This window comes from Balaenoptera borealis (assembly GCF_965194805.1).
Source record: "Balaenoptera borealis genome assembly, chromosome: 15".
Classification (NCBI taxonomy): Eukaryota; Metazoa; Chordata; class Mammalia; order Artiodactyla; family Balaenopteridae; genus Balaenoptera; species Balaenoptera borealis.
The window spans coordinates 54,963,989-54,984,169 of record NC_138871.1 but is presented as its reverse complement, the minus strand read 5'-3'; the positions used below and the strand labels follow the sequence as shown (position 1 = coordinate 54,984,169).

General features: G+C 40.9%; 1 protein-coding gene across 4 annotated transcripts in view; it reads left to right on the top strand.

Annotated features, from left to right (window-relative positions):
* Positions 1–20,181, top strand: part of CAMKMT (calmodulin-lysine N-methyltransferase) — a 408,891-nt gene that overhangs the window by 378,103 nt on the left and 10,607 nt on the right. For 3 of the 4 annotated variants that reach the window (XR_014235126.1, XM_082358315.1, XM_082358316.1), the window contains 3 exons: positions 2,826–2,900; positions 9,926–9,989; positions 20,065–20,181. The exon at positions 20,065–20,181 is cut by the window's right edge and continues 15 nt beyond it. Coding sequence is in view for 3 of the 4 variants with exons in the window: in XM_082358315.1 (XP_082214441.1) it covers positions 2,826–2,900; positions 9,926–9,989; positions 20,065–20,181 (256 nt within the window). In the remaining variant the exon portion in view is untranslated. The remainder of the gene's footprint in view (positions 1–2,825; positions 2,901–9,925; positions 9,990–20,064) is intronic. The other variant, XM_082358317.1, reaches the window with a different exon arrangement.

The following is a 20,181-nucleotide window of genomic DNA, read 5'->3' as shown; positions in this document are numbered from 1 at the left end:
GAAGACAAATGTTAGGGAAGAGGAGCAGTGACGTGCTGAGAGAATGAGCAGATTGTAGGCCAGTAGGATGGAAGAATGGTTCGAATGAGAGTCCCTTCTATAAGGGGTGAGCTGTGAAAGATAGAGGGGCTGTCAGAGAGTGGGTCAGGGTTGCAGTTATTGGTAAAGATGAGGACTGAGAGCCGGGCTGCTTAATGAAGAGGCCGTGGACTGGTGCCAGTGTGTGAACTGTGCGTTACTGAGCTGCAATGAGGTGAGCTCAGAAATGGAAGGAAGTGTTTAGAAACACTACTGTGACCTCCAAGCCTATGATAAGTGGACTTGTATTCAGAATGTCTTTGCTTTTTAAATCTCATTTGTCTATTCATTTGCTGTTGTATTTTACAAAAGTAACGGTCTACAACAGATGGGCTATAAACAACAACAAAAAATCTGGTCCTGCCCCACAGCTGAAGCACTGCTCTAGTGTGCATGACTGTCATGTGAGTGTCTGAGGAGGGTGGAGGGCAAGACCATCGGAGGAGAGAAGTTGGAAGGACTAGTTTCTCGAATATTGAAGTCACCGTCATCTCTAGCCTTCCGAGATAGAAGCCACCTGATTCCACCACTCTGGGGGGCACTATTCTCATTGTTTGCCATGTAAACAACAGAACTCAGAATACAGTGTGAATGGCTCCCTTAGATTGTTCACGAAGGTGGCCGTTGCTATCTCCATTTTACAGATGAGACAACAGACTCAGAGAGGTGAAATAATTGCCCAAGTTCACATAGCTAGTAAGGGAAGGAACCAATATTTGAACTTAGGTATGTCTGTCATGCCAAAGCTAGACTCTGTCCATACACCCCTCCCTCTTTGTCACCTGCTTACCGTTATGGGGACAGCATAGCCGTAAGCCTCATAAAAACTGGGGAAAAATGCCTTTTGGGAATGTGCTGTGGTCCACGTGGCTAAGATGAGCATTTCCATTTCTTTTAAAATCATGACTTGTTACATCTGCTGTGCTAACCCACAACCCATTGCTGTCTAGACCCGTCTTTCTGGTTGGTCTTTGTTGAACCGAGAGGCTGAAGCACCTCAGGAATCCAATATCCAATATCACCACAGGATTTCCTGCACTTTCTGTTCTTGTGCTTTAGTCGTTACACATGTATTAGAAGCCTCTTCTAAATAATGGTTCATGAATGATAAAATGATGAGTAGTTTTAATCCTTTTCTTTTTTTCCCAAAATCTGTGCAGTGGAGATGTTACTTTTATGATCTGAAAAGGTCTAGCATAGATCTATATTTTAAACCATCTTGCTCATGTGGAAACTCTCTAAGACTCTTAGGTCTCTGATGAGGGCTGAACAGGCCTGCTCTCCCACTGAGCCTGAGTCCCAGCTGCACTGGAAGCCTTGGCGTTTCCAGAAAAGTTGGTGTTGGTTGTTTCCCACTCTCCCCAGGTGCATGGAGTATTTGAGGAATCAATCCAAAGACAAAGCAGCATTAATCTCTTAGGGGTGTCCTGGTTTCCTCCATTTCTTGGCTCTCCAACGGGCCTGGGAAAGTACAACAACGCTACAGTTAATTTATAAAGCTCCTCCATGTTTCACTGGACCTGTGAACAGAGAAGTCATCCACTTGTTCTGGAAAGCCCTCCCTGGAGTTCTGAGTCTATATGCTTACATAACACATAGGGCATGGCGTCAGAATTATGGCTTTATGTAGGCCAAGCTGCCTCTGTGAAGCATGGCCTGTGGCACATCACAGGGCCTGACACATAGTAGGTACTCACTAAGGATGAGTCGAATGAGTGAATAAACAACCGATGTTCAGTCTGTATAGGTATTTTTGTGGTGATGTGTTTAATCTTTTCTACCTTAAGAAAGTCGCTAGCATGGATATATATTAATGTATATGAAAAGAACTTTGGGACTTATTTTTATATTCAAACATACGACTTTTCACCCAGAGAAGATATAGAAGAAATAAAGAACCCACCAAGATAAGCAAATAAAGCTGGACAGAGTAGGCTATGCTCACTCAGTTTAGTTTTAAATAATAATCAAAATAGATAATAGGAGTAGAATTTTACTTTGAAAAGTAATACTGCAAATCCCAGTTGATGTGGTGGAGAGAGGAGTCATTAAAATACTTTAATATGGTAAAATGCTAATTATCACAGTTATTCATTGAAAGTAACTTAAAATCTCTGGTTGGCATCATAAGCATAACTAGAATTTTCAAATACATGTTATTAATTATTGTTATTAATATGAGGTTTAAAACCTGATCCTCTTTTGGACACTAAGTATCAGGACAGGTGAATTTTAAAATGTGCCTGAAAACTCACAACAACCAAATGAAAGTTGGTATTCTTTTCTTCCATCTTGCCAAAGTACTCATCACATTAATAAGAAATGCAACCGACATGCCAGGCACTAAGTTTCACATCATTTGTTTTTATAAGGTTGTATTCCAGTAGATGGGGAATACTTTGATTTCAGTATGTACTTCATTGATGTTGAGAGTCTAGACTCATTCTAATGACTATGGTCAAGATAAGATATTTTTCCCTAGTTTGTCTACACAAAACTATAAGAACTAGCAAAAGCTTAACTATTGTATTTGAATAGAGAATTCTTCCTCTTCTTCTAGATCTGAAGACTAAATAAAATATGGCACAGACAGTTACATTCCTAGTTTTTTTTATTATGCCTTTTGAAATAATTTGTATATACCTTTTAAATAATTTCAAGTGCCACAAAAAATAATGTTAATAGCTCAAAATCAAAAGTTAAAAAAAAAACCTAAGTATAATTTTTAAAATCTTTTTCTTCTCAAGCGTTTTACGATGGGATAATGAGACAGATGTCTCTCAACTGGAAGGACATTTTGACATTGTTATGTGTGCTGACTGGTAAGTACATAAAAATCATAAAACTCCCGTTAGAAAATATAGCTTTGCTGGAGTAATTGGGCTGTGCTGCTTTGCTGACGGCAAAGCAAAGTCAACAAATGAGGCACAAAGCTGCCTTAACCTCAACAAATTAACATTCATCTCCATGTGACAGTTATAAGGTAGTCTTCTATCACACAGTAACTTCTACCACATTATTTCCCAAAGATTGATTTTGAGAAGCATTTCCATTTTCTGGAATTGCCTCTGTTTCATGCTTGACGTATCAGTAAATGGACGACTTAGGCAAATTGCAAATAATTATGGCTCGGAGAGGAATAGTCTGGAGAAAAAGGAGTTTATCAACAAAACAGCTCAATTAGCTTACTTCTTAGGAGAGATCTGACTATTGATATAAGGGAACATATATATATGTATGTGTGTTTGCACACATATACACTCCAGCGTATAAACATATCTGTGAAATATCTTTAGGGAAATAGCTTTTCTTAAAATGTATGTTTGCTATCTAATATTTTCAATGCCTTCAATTATGATATTTAATTATACATAAAACAAGAATTATAAAATTACATTTTATTGTTATGCAAATAATAATAGTAAAATCTCTGTCAGATGCCTGCCTTTTAAAAATAATTTACATTAGATAGTTTGTCTTCTCTTTTAGCCCAGTCTACTTATTGTTAATGGAAATCTGATCCTAAGTTACAGGATAAATATGTATCAAACCTTAATAATGATTTCAACTCATCTTATGTATTTTCTTTGTGTGTTGAATAATAATATGAGAAACATTGACAATTCACAAGTATTTTTCCTGTTAAGAGTAAGATCTTATTTGTAGTTTTATCATGATTTTTAAAATGACACTATGGATTTGAAAACACAAGTTCAGATTCTAAAGAATTTCTGTTATATTGATAAACCCAAACACAAGATCCATAACCCAGAGAACACTTTCCTTGTGCGAGAGTTGAATGAATGCAGTGAAGTTTTCAGGAAGTCTTTATTTAAAATTATTATTTAATAAGATTTTCAGTGGGTAACTTTCTACCTAAGTCAATGAAATTAGACTTGCTTTCTGTTTTCTTCTGAAAAATACTTGTCAAGGAAACAAATATTTTCTTCTATTCTTAGTTGAGATATTCTAGTTTTTCATGGCCATTTTAGTCTCTCTGCACCCAATTTCAGAAAACCTTTTTCCAAAAAAAGAGAGAAGCAGATTTTTGACTAGTCATTGATATTGTGTCTCAATATTACAGCCTTCATCTAATCAAAAATAAGGAGCTAAAACCTCACCATATGATTTGAGCAAGTAATTTAGGAAATGCTGTCCCTCACCAAATATGAGAAAGGATTCTCCAGGTTTCATTGCACAGATGAAGATAATGCTGGCAGGATTAGATCAGATTAAGCATGAAAGTCAGATCAGAGAGCAGCGGAAAGAGGGAAGAAGGGTAGAATCTTCTTGGAGGTTTAGACGAGGGTCGCACATGGATGGGCTCTGATTATGTGGGGAAGTCAGGTCTGGCCAAGAGATTTAAAGTTAATTTTGTCCTTTGCACAAATATCAAAACAGCCTGGCTTTGTCATACCTTGTGTTATGACACTCACACCATGTCATCCTATTTGTACCAGGGAAGCAGAGGAAGTCAGATTTAAGCTCTTTTCTGATTAATGTTCTCTGTTAGGTTAAAAATAGCCACACAACATGTTTGAAAAATAGTCTTTTTTCCCTAGCCAACAACAGGATCCTGTACAACTGATATACATAATGCATATTCAGTTAAGGCTTTCATTACAAATACATAACATAATAATACAATGTTATACGTACACACACACGTACCATATACATAAATACACATCTAGTCGCTATTGAGAATTTATGTATTCAAATGAACTAAATACACCAAGTTTCATTTTATAAATGGCTTTTCTATGCATGAATTGTTAAGTTTTCTTTTCCTCCAGTGTTGTCAGTGCCAGAATGTCAGCCTGTTTATAATTTCCCATTTGTAAATGTGAAACATTAAGCTACTCTCACTGTGATGCTGATACTATTTCCAAAAGAAATGTTTTGGTAATGTTCTGTCTTCATATTCACAGGGATGGGTAAGCTGTTCAGAAACTTAGAAAGTACAACGATGTTCATAATGTACATGTTGTGCATATAGCAGGGAAGCCCAGGATTCCATGTGTTCTTTATGTCCTGTAGGATTGATGTTTCTGTGTCAGAGTTATTGCACGGATGCTGCTTCTAGGGGCAGGCAGGCAGGCAGGCAGACCATGCTGCTATTTTTTTTTTTAAAGAATGTCACAGAGGAGGAAAAGAAAGCTCTCTTTAGACACTACCTCCAAGATGAAACCTGAAATAGTCAGTGCCAGAAATAGGTGCCACACATAAATAGATCACGTTAAGTCTCACACCATCCTTGAGTCCTTGTCAGTCAATGAGATCTGGATTAGGCCACAGGAATATGAAGCAAGAGTTGGAGTTCAAATATTAGGTACATGGATTAAATTCTTACTGAAGCATTTCCAGCAAGGGTGGCATTGTCTGCTTCCCTGAATAGCTAACCAGTGGTACTGCTTGATCCCATTTACATGAAAACAAGCTCTATTCACAAACCTATTCCAAACCCACATTGTGGTTCAAGTAAAATGCACATGATTACAACGAGCAGCGATATGTTTATGTTGTTAAATCATTCAGATATTCATATATTTACATTCAAACATTCATAAACCTGTAGGCAATGGGGGAAATAACTCATTTCCCAGAAGAGACAGTCTCTTAGTTCACATCTAAATTTAGTAGCTCAACTAGATTATAAAATAAAGAGGCACACTGAAAGCTAGTCGTTATTTCTCCATTCAGCATTTTTGACAATGAAATATAGTTTCATGGTTCAACAGTTCCTAAGTAACTTGTAAAATGTCCACTTTGAAATAAACAGAAGGAAGACTCAAGGTACAGTCATACCTGCAAATGGATGCTGTTGACAAATATCAAAATATTAGAATATTTAACCACAGGTGTAGAAAAAAACCCCTCCTATTAAATTCCTTGGTTGACTTGTTTAATGTTGAATTTAATATACGAGTTCCTTTCTGCTGGAATGCAATCCAGCCCGGTCCTTGCTGAGTTTAGAATAGCGAGTGATTGTTAATTTTAAACCTGCCTTTCCAGACTCCTGTTCAATCACAATATTCTGAGAGTCTGGTAGTAAGATGCTTTTTATCCAGTGAACACTTCCATTCAGTGTTTGATGGCCTTCCAGTTTACTGTAGCTCTGCAAAAATAAAAATGATCCTGTAAATTAAAAAAAAAAAAAAAGATTCTGCACATTTGGATTCTCTAAAGGCTTGGAAAGCAAGTCTGAAACGCCACCCCTAGCCAGACACATGGGGCTAGGTCTGCAGGACGGTGAGCACCTCATCTGTATGCCTCCAGCCTGAGGCTTTGGGAAGAAATGGGGAAGGTACATCACTTCACTTGCTCTCCCAGCATTTTTATACTAACTATATACAGTGGATTGTTTTTATTTTCTATCATGTTTACTTTAAATGATGAAAAAAGTTTGGGTTTTGTGAAGAAAAAATTTTTTTTCTCAAAACAGGCTCTAGGATTTCTTTGTTTTCTTCCAGATGCTGTGATCATAGGTAGTTCTAAATCACAACTCACAGACCTTTCCACCTGAAAAGATCTTTAACGCAAATGTGGTCAGCCCTCTTACCTCACACCTGAGGAAACTCAGTCCCGGAGAAGACAGACAGATTGTCAAAGATCTCACACTTAAGGGGTGGCACCAAGCGAGATCAGAATACGGCTCCCCCAGCAATCAGTTGCTAAAGACCGATAGAGGCCATTCGGTCTGCTGAAAGTTAAATTTAAAACAGTGAATTTAACTGAGCATATTTCACCGTGAAAATTACATAGAGGTCTTCCTCTCTGTGGATGCTGACAGAAATGTCTCCTTGTTCTCTGCACTAATTAATTTCCCTATGAGAGGAGCTGGAGCATCTCTGTGCTCTGCAGAAAATCCTGACTGATTCTAAGGGAGGTGATGAAAATGGCCTGGCACCTTTCCTTTGTCGTATAATCTGTGATTCAGATCAGTGGAACAAAGCAAGCATTGACTCCACAAGTGAATTATATAGAGGGGTGTGTGTGTGTGTGTGTGTGTGTGTGTGTGTGTTTGATGGCCAAACTAGACCGACTGTCGATGTATTCTGATCAGTAACTGGAGAGTTGAAATGGTATCTTCATCCCAATCACTGACCCACTCAGCCTTTTTTAATAGATCCACTTAAGCTGCTGCTGTTCTCTGAGCCCATTAGGACTTATTTAAGGGGTGAATTTTCAGGAGATTGTATATCACTCCCACTAAAGCACGTTGAAATTGCTGATAGGATGTATCCTACTAAGCGTTATAAATTCTGCACCAGAGCTAAGTAGAAAGGTGAGCTTGCTTGGAATAAAGACCTATTAGAGAACTACAGAAATTACTTTTGGGAAATTTGACTTGCAGTGATGGAGTAGACAGCATTAGCTTTCAAATAACTGTGTTTTGAATGTGTGCTGTGTGTTAAGCTGCATTTTCTAGTGAGCTGTGAGGTTAATATTTTTGTCACCATTGCCAACATTAAGTAGAAATAGTACTATATTAGGTTATGCTTTTTTTATTCAAGTATAGTTAATTTACAATGTTGTGTTAGTTTTGAGGGTACAGCAAAGTGATTCAGTTATTTATATATACATATATATATATATATATATATTCTTTTTCAGATTCTTTTCCATTATAGGTTATTATAAGATGTTGAGTGTAGTTCCCTATGCTATATAGTAGGTCCTTATTGTTTATCTGTTTTTTAATGTAGCAGTGTGTATATGTTAATCCCAAACTCCTAATTTATTTCCCCCTCCCCTCATAAGGTTATGTTTTAAGCTCAGCTTTTAAGCTGTTGATTATTTATCTCTAACAATCTTACCGGCTCTTAGGATGCACAGGTATAAACTGAGAATGTCTTTTGCTTGGTGCTATGTATCCCAACCAGCCAGGTCTCCTGTGGACCCAAGTAACTGACAGAGGTATTTTCTCACAGTGGTAGTCTTCTTTAAAAAAAATAAAATAAAATGCTTAATTATTAACATTTAAGATAGTATTACCTCACTAAACAATAAGGTATATAGTCCTGAAGAGAAATTTTCAAAACACTTAAATACAATTCGATTCCTTTCTTATCCATCCTTACTGGTTATTAACCACTGATGAATATGACTAAAAGGCAAATTTTTGTAGCATTCGAATTAGACACATTCTGTGCTCTAAGATTTAAGTGCACAGTTTTCTGGAACAATAAGATATTTTCCCATGGGTAATAATCTGGTTATCCTGATTATCCTGATGGATAGTTTCCCATTCTAGAGATCATTTCTAGCTCACCTTAAGAGGATTCTTTTTCCATTGCTCAAAGCAGAACTTTATAGAAGAAACTTCCACTAAGCATGTCATGGTGAAACCCAAGCACTGACTTCTTGGAAATGTCTTATAAGCTGCTCTCCCCACTCCTCTTAAGTGAGAGACTTAGGAGAGAACCTGGCTTGGTGAAACATCCTACCTAAATGCTGATTCCTCCCTAGCAAGACCAGTGAAGGAGTGTGTACGGCCTGTTTTAGAGTCATTGAAACCCACCCTACGTAAGCTCCTCCATTTCAAAGACTGTGTTGATCTGCCAGTTGGGCAGTAAGTAGCTGTTCATTGAGCACCCTCTCTGTGTATATGCTGGGCCAGACCTAGTGATGCAGAAATGAATACAGACTGGAAGCTCCTTGAGGATGGGAACTTCGTCTTATTCACAGCTTATCTCCAAGGCCTGAAACAGCCCCTAGTATACAGCAGGTCATCAACAAATATTCATCAACCAACATATATCATTCATTTGATGCCCACCGCAGCCACAGAGGTGGACCCTTATTGACAGGAAAACTGAGGCCTCAGATGAAGTGACTTGCCCAAGGTCACATAGCAGAAAGGTCAGAGCCAGAGCCTAGGAAACCCTGAACTATGCTCTCCCCTTGTCTGAAGTGTGGCTCCACCAGCAGCGCTCCTACTGACAGCTGATACTCATCCTTAGCTCGGAGGAGGATGACGCAGGGCCCCAGAGTAGGTGGTAATTAGCCATGCTATTTGGGGAGTGGGAGGCCAAATCAGAGGGACCCACACCAAACTACAGCATTTGAAACGGGAGTAGAGGCTTTGCTTAGGCCCCTCATGGGATAGCTGATGCATAAGGCCACCCAGTGTTCTAGCCTGCAAGTCCTGGATAAGGAAACTCTGTCCTAAACTTCCAGGATAAGGCCTGGTGAAGACAGGGTCAGCCTGATCCAGCCAAAGAGGTGACAGAGCAACAAGAGAAATTCTCAAACCAGAAAAGAAAAATGAAAAATCACATGAACTGGAAAAAAATCAACATGGAGATCAAGGGGGGAAATCCAGAGTTGCCACGGTTTCTGGGACACACTGCCTAAAGCTGGTCTTTGTTTACTCCTAGGTCACTTGTTGGCTCTAACCTCAGTGCTGTTGCTAGTCACTAAAAACCATCCCCACCTGAGAGCTGTTTTGTGGTTGGTGTGTAATAGGGCTGGTGGTTTGTTTTTGGAGGGTGGCCTCACAGCACCCTCGGTGGGCAGAGGGCACAGGTCTACAGACAAGTGTTGGGAGAGCTTCATCTCCACCAGATGATTTCCCCAAACAGCAGCTTAGAAATTGTCCCTTTCACACTAACACATGGCCAGTCGTGTTGAATCGTGGCCCATCGCATGTTGATGACTTGACTTTGGTTGGATAACACTGACCACAGTATCTTTTTTTTATTCCAGTGAGACACTTGGATGGAAGGAAACATTTCTCTTTTTTAGTGTTGAGTACACATGTGTAATTAGTCTTGATCTCCATTAGTATCATTAGACTTGAAAACCCAGTTTAATCTGGATTCTGCTCTCTTCTCAATGTCAGCCTGTTTCTGGACCAGTACAGAGCCAGCCTTGTTGATGCAATAAAGAGATTACTCCAGCCCAGGGTAAGTATGTTTCTGTTTTCTCCTGAACACTGGCTTCAGAATAATTAGTCTGTGCACAAAGATGGAGAGAGTAATGGAATGGCAGGATTAATGTCATGTAATACTTTAATACTTATTATGTCCAACTTCAATAGGGTCTTCTGATCTATCAGATTCTTTCCTAATCATAACTAGGGAACTTCTTACCCTTGGCCTTCTGATAAGGAACACAGTGGGTAGTAAAATAAATGAAACCACTTCAAAGATAGTGTGAGATTATTTTTATCAAAGAATTTCTTGAGTCTTTTCCTTTGATAACAATATCTTCATATTAAAGTAGAAGTATGATATTGAAAGTTTTCTGTTGACTTCTGTCATTTTAAATCCCTTCAATGGTTACCTTTGTCATTGGTTATTTATTGCAAAAGAACATTTTTCTTTTTATTTCTGTTTATATTAAATAAAGGGGCTTCAGATGAATCTGTATATTAATCTGTTCTTTGCTTTAAAAGGAAGCCATTATTTACATATTATAAACATTAGGTCACAATAAAGCCAAGCATGGCGTAAAATATTGTGCACATTTTTACATTTATATATCCATTTATGCCTGTGAGTAAATTACAGAGTTTTTATCCACTCTTATTTTTTTGGGCTGTTATACTATGCTAGGAGGTCCTGCGCCTAAACGGAGAGTTAATATACATCTATTTAAAGTAAGAAAACAAGTTTAAAGCTCATGCATTAAAAAAAAAATCTTATAACTGTGTAAGACTCTTGCTGTGCCATAGGAATTTAAAATAGGTTAACAATGTTAAAGTAGTCTAAGACAGGAACTCACATTTATCTGAGAAAGGACGATAGTGTGTATGTGTGTGTGAAGTATTTTCTAAAGTTTTATCTCTTCTTTTAAAAAAGAAGGTTTGCTCTAGTCTTCTGACCTCAGTGAGACTTATAGACTAATACCTTTCAATCTTTCTTTTGTATCTTTTTCACATTGAAGGTTCCCAGAGCAATTTGATAATCATCTTTTGCCTTACACTGTTGCTTTTTATTTTGTTATCTCTATATACCTCAGAAACTTTAAATAGACCTCTCAGAGGAGTAACCACAGCTTTGTAAGTGGTAATCAATTAAATTAAATTGGCCTTCTCAATTCCCTCTGTGAGGTGGGTAGTAGGTCTGGAGGCAAGGAAGGGGCATGCACCAAGCTATTAATGGCAGCTGTCGTGGTTGAGCGAGCAGCCCAAGTTGAGGGCAGAAGGAATTGGGGGCCTCTTCATCCCCCCATTAGCCTTGGGTGGTTCTCACGAGCATTTGCAAGATCAGGATTTTCAGAGAGGGGACGGAGATTCTTGGATGTAAAGGCTTCTAGGAATCCTATCGTACGTCAACACGATTTCAAGGACTCCTGGATCTCACAGTGCACAAACAGTACTTCACTCATCACCAACACCCCTACAAAGCCTATTTGTGACAAATACTCCATTTTGCAGCAGATTTGCATGATTTACGTAGGATCTATTGTAAATCATGAGAACGATTTCCAATAGAAAACTGCCCAAGCTATGAATAGATCTAAATGGAGATTGAACTGGAACGTCTAGCAGCTCTCCTGCACCCTCTGTTAAACTCTGAACGACGCTCCCCCTCGTCTGAAGTGTGGCTCCACACAGCGGCCTCCTCCGAGGACGGCAGTGCTCCCACTGACAGCTGGTACTCACCCGTAACTCGGAGAAGGATGTGGCAGGGCCCTAGAGTGGGCAGTACTTACTCATGCTCTGTGAGGAGTGGGGAGGCCAAATCAGAGGGGCCCACATCAAAATGCAGCATTAGAAATGAGAGGAGGGGACCCCGCTTAGGCCCCTCCTGTCCTGCAGCCCTGCTCGGACTGCTGGGTGTTCTAGTCTAAGGAGTCAGGGGTCCACTCTAAGAGGGGAATCCCAGTTGTGGATGGCACATGGACACACTGAAGTTCCCACCCAGGGATCCCATCCCCATTGGGAGGTGTGGGGAGGCAGGGCCTTTGCACTCGCTGGGCCTCCACCCAGATGGACCCAGGAAGGGTCACCTGGACTCAGCAGGGAAGAGCAGCAGCTCTGTATCCCATGCCAGCGGGCTGGAAGGGTTCCCAGGGCTCGGGGGCACCCAGCAGATAACCGCACTCTTCTCCTTCTTAGCTCTCAGGGCTGCTGTCCTGCTTCCGAAGGACCTCCCCCTGATGAGTGTCTGTATGTGGAAGTCCCAGTCCGAGACTAAGATAACACTAAAGGTTTTAGTCTATTACAATTTGAGATGCTGTAATGTTTTCTTGAGCCTAGACCACTCCTCCATGGTTTTGTGGCCCAGAGGCTAAAGGTGTCTTAGGAGGCCCACAGAGAAACAACCTGGGCAGGTGCACTGGTGGATCCTGAGTTCTTGGTAATTCAGGGCTCAGCAGACTCAATGGAGACAAAACAAGTTCTCAGGGTGCTCAGCAAAAACTGCACTTTGGCCAAATGCTTCGAATTCATAGGAGGGCCCAGTCTCTGAAGGCAAAGTATCAGTGGGTGGAGTCAGAAATACCTGCATACAAAACTTAAGTCGTTCTTACTATCTAGCCACTTACTGGATTCATCCCTCCGAGCCTCAGTTTCTCGTCTGTAAAATGGGGAGTAAACAAGCCAGTGCATTGGAAAGCTTTAGCACATGATTGACTCTGAATGAATATGTGTTCGCTCTTATTACCTTGAAGAACTAGAGAGACTTTCCAGCTGTGCTGAGTATAGAACGTAGGGGGCTCTTCACAAAAACTGTTATCAGAGAAATGGTTGGCAGGAGGGGAAAATTTTTTTTCTCGACCTGGACTTGGACGATTTCTACACATAACTGGGCCTGCTGCAGTTCCCTGCACCCCTGTCCTGCATACCTGCTGCAGGCTCTGCAGAGGTCCGGGGGATTGTCTACCTGGATGAAGATGACACTTTTTAGTACAGATAACCCTACCGACTAAGGTGAGAGAAATTATACTAAGCGGCCAGAATGAAATCATTGCAACACAAAGGTTCAGGTGTCAAGCTTGGGAAGAAATGGATTCTGCCATTACTGGGGAGTGTGGTTCCTTGGTGTCTAGCTAAGGCAGCTCTGCTGTCTGGAGTCAGAGGATCCAGAAGCAAAGAAAGCAGAGGGAGGGGAGGGTTCCCCTTGCTTTTCAGCTTTTATATTGGGGGTCTTGGATGAGGTGGGCACAGGTCCTCAGAGAGAGCTTAGCCACCAGGGTGGGCTCCTGGCTTGACCAGGAACAATATCAGATCCCAGGGCCGAGCCTAGCTCCTCAGGCAAACGGGCATCCATGCCTGGAAAGTCATTACAGGAAGCCCCAAATGTCAGGAGGAAATGATTGTTACCTGTCCCAGATGGAAACTTTCCGCAACTTACTGGTTGAGAGACACTGTAAAAACATCTGACTCCTGCCAGAATGCTACAAGGGACTCTCTAGCAAACTTACAAGAGGAAAAGAAAAGATCTTAAAAAGGAATGAAATCAGCACATTTTACTCATTCCAAGAAACAACACGTCCCTCCCCTCCCCCACCTCTTTCCCTCCGGTGAGTGGCTTCTTGTTGCTGACAGGTAACCCCCTCTCGCTGTGTTCCTTAAAGACCATCAGCCATGTCTGATATCAGAGGACCCAGATGTAATTTCAAATACAGCCACACAAGCCTACAAGTTGAATTTCAGTCCAGAAGTGACAAGCAACAAATGGCATCTACTAATATTCCTCTGAAATGGCTTTGGGTGGAAGCGGGGGAGCCAAACCAGTTAGTGTGAGTTTACTGAGGACCATGAGGAGATGGATGGGGATGCAATATGGACAGATCTCCAGCTTGTTACAGCTGCTAACCATTGGCAAGAATTCAAAAATATCACTGTGGAATTCATTTAACCTTCTGTAGAAGCTGCCCTAAGTAACTGCCAAATTCCTGGAGTCCTGACTACATGCCAGCCGTGCTATAAAAGTAAATCATGGACTCTCATTTTAGAAGGGCACTTTCTTTTTACTGACATATTTCTCATCTTTTAAAAAATCTAGCATCTCTGCACCCATCTGTACAAACCTCTGTTTTTGCTTATCTCAGGGAAGTGCCTTGTGAGTGTGGGTTCAGTGGCATGAACTGAGATGGTGCTGAAGGACCCTTGGTTCCTGTCCGCTTGCTGGGTCAGAGACCCAACAAATCCTCCTCTGTTCTTGGGGAGAAGCTGTGTTCCACCATACCTGGCCCTCCAGGTATAGGAATAGAGAGTCCCCAGATGGTTTTTAAGACCCTCAGAACAAGAGCCTAGCCCTTAGAAGTTCTTCTTGGAAGTCCACCCAGGTGTTTATCCAGTGCTGAGTCTCTGCCCCTGAGGAACTTATAATGTGGTCATGGAGATGTAACATACACACAGATGGAAGTACAGTGGACAGTGCAAAATGGCTTATAACAGCCCAGCTGTTCATATAGGGCCTGGTGCTGTTTTTATTTGTTGTGTGATTTTTTTCTAATTTACACCTTCTATAGAACGTGAGATACTCAGAGATTTGAACTCTGTCTTGATTCAACAAACATTTGTTGAGCCTCACACTGTGCTGGGGATTGTGGGGTATAAATAGGAATAATGAGCACTTTGAGAATCTCACTGTTTACCAGGGCAGATTAATGCACAAGCTCCTTGGAATTATAATACTATATGGTAGGTACTAGGGATACAGCACGAAGAGTCACTAACTGCCTGAGGAAGGGTTCCCTAGAGGCAGCAGTATTTAACTTTGTTCTTGAATAGTAAGAAGGCCATTCTAAGCCTCAGAGGAAGGAGACTAGAAAGTAGCATCCCTGGTGGAGGGAACAGTGCTCACAGGTGGAGAGTACGAAAAAGCATGTTGTGTTTGCAGGAGTTTGCTCTGGTTGGAGTGTAAGAGTGTCTGTGTGGTTTGGGGTTAGGGTTGGGGAGGGGTGAGGGATGAAGTTAAAGAGTTAGTTTGGGTACCACTTTAGGAAAGGCTGAGAACATGATGATGGAGAGATGGGACTTTACTATGTGGGTCATAGATAGCCATTGAAATGGAGATAGAGAGCCATTTTTGAGCAGTGTATGGGTCCTAGAAAGATCACTCCAGCCAGCATAAAAGCTGGTTTGGAATAAGAAAGAGCTTGAAAGCAGCAAGGCTCTTCATGGGTCTACCGTGGACCAACTTCTACCTAGAATTGTTCAGTTAGGAGCTAGTGAAAGCCTAAAGACGGAGAAGAGGGAACTGAATGGGTGTTCACTGACAGGTTCCTTCAGCAAACATTTCTGGAGTGCCTCCTTGGGGATAGAATAAGGTACAAGGGTTTTAAAAGGCAATGTCACGATTTCCTGGTTTCCAGTTTCACTTTGAAGGTGAAGGGTATAGAATTGTTTGGCATACTTAATAGGTATTCAGCTGTGTGTGTGTGTGTGAGAGAGAGAGAGAGAGAGAGACAGAGACAGAGAGAGAGAGGGATGGGTGGATGGATGGCTGGCTGGCTGGATGGGTGGGTGAGTAGTGCCCTGGGAAGTGTAGAGGTTTGGGCCAAGGATATTGAGTTCCATTTTAGACAGAATGGGTTAAAGGTACTTTGAGAACATCCCCATGGAGAGCTCTAGTAGGCACCTGAAAATCTGGGTGTGGGCCCTGGACAATGGTGAATGCTGCAGTTATGTACTTGGGAGTTTTTGATGCATAATTGATAGCTGAAGTTGTGGACTTCAGTACAATCGCCTAGAACTGTATAAAACATGAAGAAAAAGTAGGCAGAGCCCTGGGGACTACTGACAATGAAAGGACAGGTGGAAAAAAAGAAGCCAGGGTCGGGGACTGAGAGACTGAGGGAAATGTAGGGGAGAAAGCAGACAAAGGCAGCATCTCAGAAACCAGGTAAAGAAATGGTTAGAAAATAAACACAAGCTTAAACGTGTAATTGGTATTTAATAGTTTATTGCCTGGAAATGAAAAAGGCATAGCATATTCCTTATAAAATAAGTCTGAAGAAGACTTATTTTTTCCAGACGTGCACACCCTTTAATATATGAGTATAGATTAGTCTAGCAAAATAACAACTGAGCTTACGATGTAAACAATATCATTGTTGTTTTGTGGAACTACTCCTCTCTCCTCTCCAGGGATAAATGAATTCTCTCAAATTTCTGCTCATCAGTCAAAATTTTACATTCAATTGAGTGTTCATTCTGAGTTTAAAATGATTCTGTGACTGTGAATGCTTAGAAAGTTGTGCTTTGGTAAATTGAAAATAATTTTTCTAAAGTGATGGGCTAATTTGAAATCTATATTCTTTTTCTTGTTTTGATTTTTGCAGCCTAAATTGTAAGATGTATTCCTCTGACTGTAGCAGACAAAGTGTCCTGCTCCACTGGGGATATGGGGGGCTTCTAAAACCGTTCATTATGGGGCAGATGCTGGCACTGAGTAGGGCTCAGTGGATGCTTATTGAATGAATGGATGATGTCCTATTGTCCCTCCTAAATATTAATCCACATCTGAAAGGTGTCTGCATTCAATGAAATGAAAAAGAAAACATTTTGAAACTCATAACTGAGTAATTAAGGATTAAAACTACTGCTCGCTCTTTCTGTTTCTTGTGGGGACAGTATTGTGCACAGAAAGCTGCCCTCTGAAATCCCATTATAGCCGCTGACTCTGTAAAAGCTTCTTGGAGAAAATCTTTTCTAAAGAATAAGCAATAGAACGTGGCCTTCGAATTCCCAGAGACTTGTGTTTTTCAGATTATTCAATATCTGGATTTAGTTTATTCTCTCAACAAATATTGATCGTCTACTCTGTGCTAGGCACTGAGAAAATGCAGTGAATGAAACATTAGAAGATCCCATTGTCATGGAGCATACATTCTAGCCGGAGGAGACGGGCAATAACAAACAAGGTTATGATGTGTGCCAGTGGTGATGAGGGCTAAGGACATAACTAGAGCAGGGAGAGTGGGTGGGGAGGGATGGGGAAGGATGGCTGTTTTAGGTGCGGTGGGTACAGAAGGACAGGTAAACTGAGACACAAGCTCAATTGCAGTCACCTTACAGCTCACCCTAACCAACAAAGGGCTGGGGTGAGGGCAGCCTGTGTTTTGTGAATGCAAACATCAACCCAACCACAACCCCTTAGTCCTGTAAACATTATGATATATAATTTAGATAATAGCTGTTAAAAATCAACTCTTTGATTGTAATGGTAAGACAATTTTTGCAGGTGACTTTAAAATAAAATGACTTCCATTATTCAAAAGTCCAGAATGGCAATCAGCTCTTAGAAAGACTAGAATGACCTACTAGTGTTCCCTCTTTTTTTTTATGGAGACTTCTGCTCCCCTGCTGAGACCATGTATTATATCTAGTTTCACATCAAAATGAATTTTTGCTGCTAAGTTTGAAAACCACCTGAAAATAGCAATTAATATTGGAAAAGCTGACAGAACCTTAAGTTTACTGGCATGATTGGTGCTGCTGTAATTATGCGCCTGAGTGTATACATGTCTATGTAAACACAGTATGAAAACACACTTGATGTCCAGGACAGTGTATCAGTGTATTTTCTTGCAGCTAAATGAGGGGAAGAGAGAAGGAGAGGGAGTTGATAGAATTTTTATAGCACTGTTAGGTGGTGTAGTTGCTCCTAGTCTTTCTTACATCTATATAAACTTGTTTCTCAAATTATTTTCACATTCAGTACCTCGTTTTACCCTCACAACTTGCTCGGGGTCGGGGGTGGAAGGCAAGGGAGGCTTTGTTCTTCCCACTTAATGGGTGAGAAAAGTCAGTGGGTCAGCTAAGATAACTTGGGTTTCTTATCTGAAAAAATGAGGAGATTGGACTCACGTCATCTCCAAGGTCCCTTCTAGTTCAGCAGTTCTATGACTTTTTTTTCCTGATTTTCCTGAGGTGACACCGTGTTTAATGGTGGAGATCCCCTTTAAGTCTAGACCCCTTTCTGCCACACGGTTCCTTCTTCTTCAAATCCTTCACTGCATGTTTAATCATCTGTAAAATGTAATGTCTACCGTACAACGTTGTTGAGAAAACTGTTGAGGGGATTAAAGGGAAGGCTTGTGAAGCACCTAGCAAAGTGGTAGCTTTTATTATTTATTATTATCATCACTATTACTAATAAGAAGGCAATGTCGTGTAGTGGAAAGAGCATTGGCATTGGAGTCAGGTCAGTTTCCAATCATTTACTGGTGTGTCATCTTGGCCAGTGATTCAACCTTTCTGAGCATTCTGTAAAGTGGAGCTGAAAATCTCTACCTTGTTGGGTTGTTTGAAGACTAAAGGAGAGGATGTATATAGAGCACTTATCCCAGTGTCTGCTACATCCCAGATGCTCAGTAGACAGTTGGCAGGTATGAATGGTAAACCAATTTTCAAAAGAAACTGGGATAGGGACTTCCCTGGTGGCGCAGTGGTTAAGAATCTGCCTGCCAATGGAGGGGACACGGGTTCAAGCCCTGGTCCAGGAAGATCCCACATGCTGCGGAGCAACTAAGTCCGTGCGTCACAACTACTGAGCCTGTGCTCTAGAGCCCATGAGCCACAACTACTGAAGCCAGAGCACCTAGAGGCCATGCTCCACAACAAGAGAAGGCACCACAATGAGAAGCACACGCACCACAATGAAGACCCAACACAGCCATAAATAAATAAAATAAATTTATTTAAAAAAAAAAAGAAACGAAGGTATATTTTCATGATTCCCTCAAAACCTGAAGTGGTATTTCATAGAGGTGAAGTATAACCCTGAAATTAACAGACACATACAGTCATCTTTTAAACAAATAAAAGGAAAAAGAAGATTCTGAAGTTTAGCCATTCTGTGCACATCTAAAAGGGAGAAGAAAAACTCACATGCACCTAGTAGTTAGCAAATGGTTGCTGTAGAGTTTCATGTCAGAGAGTCTTCTGAAATCCGGTATATATTTTATTCAAGTCCTCCCAGTCTCCCCACTACAACAATCTGATAAGGTTGTGCAGTTTATTTAGAAAAGCTTGATTGCCCTCATTTTACCACTTCCTTTGAAAAGTAATCACTTGAGGGGACTTCTGTGGTTGTGCAGTGGTTAAGAATCCGCCTGCCAATGCAGGGGACACGGGTTCGAGCCCTGGTCCAGGAAGATCCCACGTGCCACGGAGCAACTAAACCTGTGGGCCACAACTACTGAGCCTGCGCTCTAGAGCCCGTGAGCCACAACTACTGAGCCCGCGTGCCACAACTACTGAAGCCCACGTGCCTAGAGCGTGTGCTCCGCAACAAAGAGAAGCCACCACAATGAGAAGCCCGCGCACTGCAATGAAGAGTAGCCCCCGCTCGCCGCAACTAGAGAAAGCCCGCGCACAGCAACAAAGACCCAAATGCAGCCATAAATAAATAAATAAATTTATTGAAAAAAAAAAAAAGTAGTCACTTGAATAACTTTGAGGAACTGCTTTGCCATAATGATGACCCTTACGAAGGATTCAGTGAAGTTGGAAATCAAGATCCTGTAGCTCTGTCTCTGGTATCATGGTCACAGAAAAGGCTGGTGGCAGAACTGAAATGGATTGTGGTTACTTATCTCTGTGGAGGATTTCTTGGTACTCAATTTCCAGGGCACAGTAAACTAACATTTACAGGCATCTGTGGCCACATGCTCTGGAGCTGTGTTGCAGATGTGTTGGCAGCTGCTAAGGAGTCACAAGGTGGGTGGCACTGCCCTGGACCCATTATTCTAAAATCTAGTTGATGGTTTAAACCAGTGGACCCAAGAGAGGTATGTATTGTACAGAAAACCAGTGTTGAGTTCCATATTGTTTATTACATGCATTGTTTGAAAATGATAAAACATAGCAACTCACCATTTAAATGACTTTTTTTTTCTTATTTGATGTATATCTGTCCTTGAAATTATTCTCACTGTGGATGCCCATCCTGTGTGGACGTCTCAAGACAAATGAGTTTTCTACCTGAGAACAGTGCAATTAAATGCTTTGACCAATGTCTGTTATGTTTGGTTGCCTTCCAGGTTTAAAATGTGTATATTTCCTTTTTAACGTTCTAGGGGAAAGCAATGGTATTCGCCCCACGCCGAGGGAATACTTTAAACCAGTTTTGCAATCTAGCTGAAAAAGCTGGTTTCTCTATCCAAAGACATGAAAATTATGATGAACACATTTCA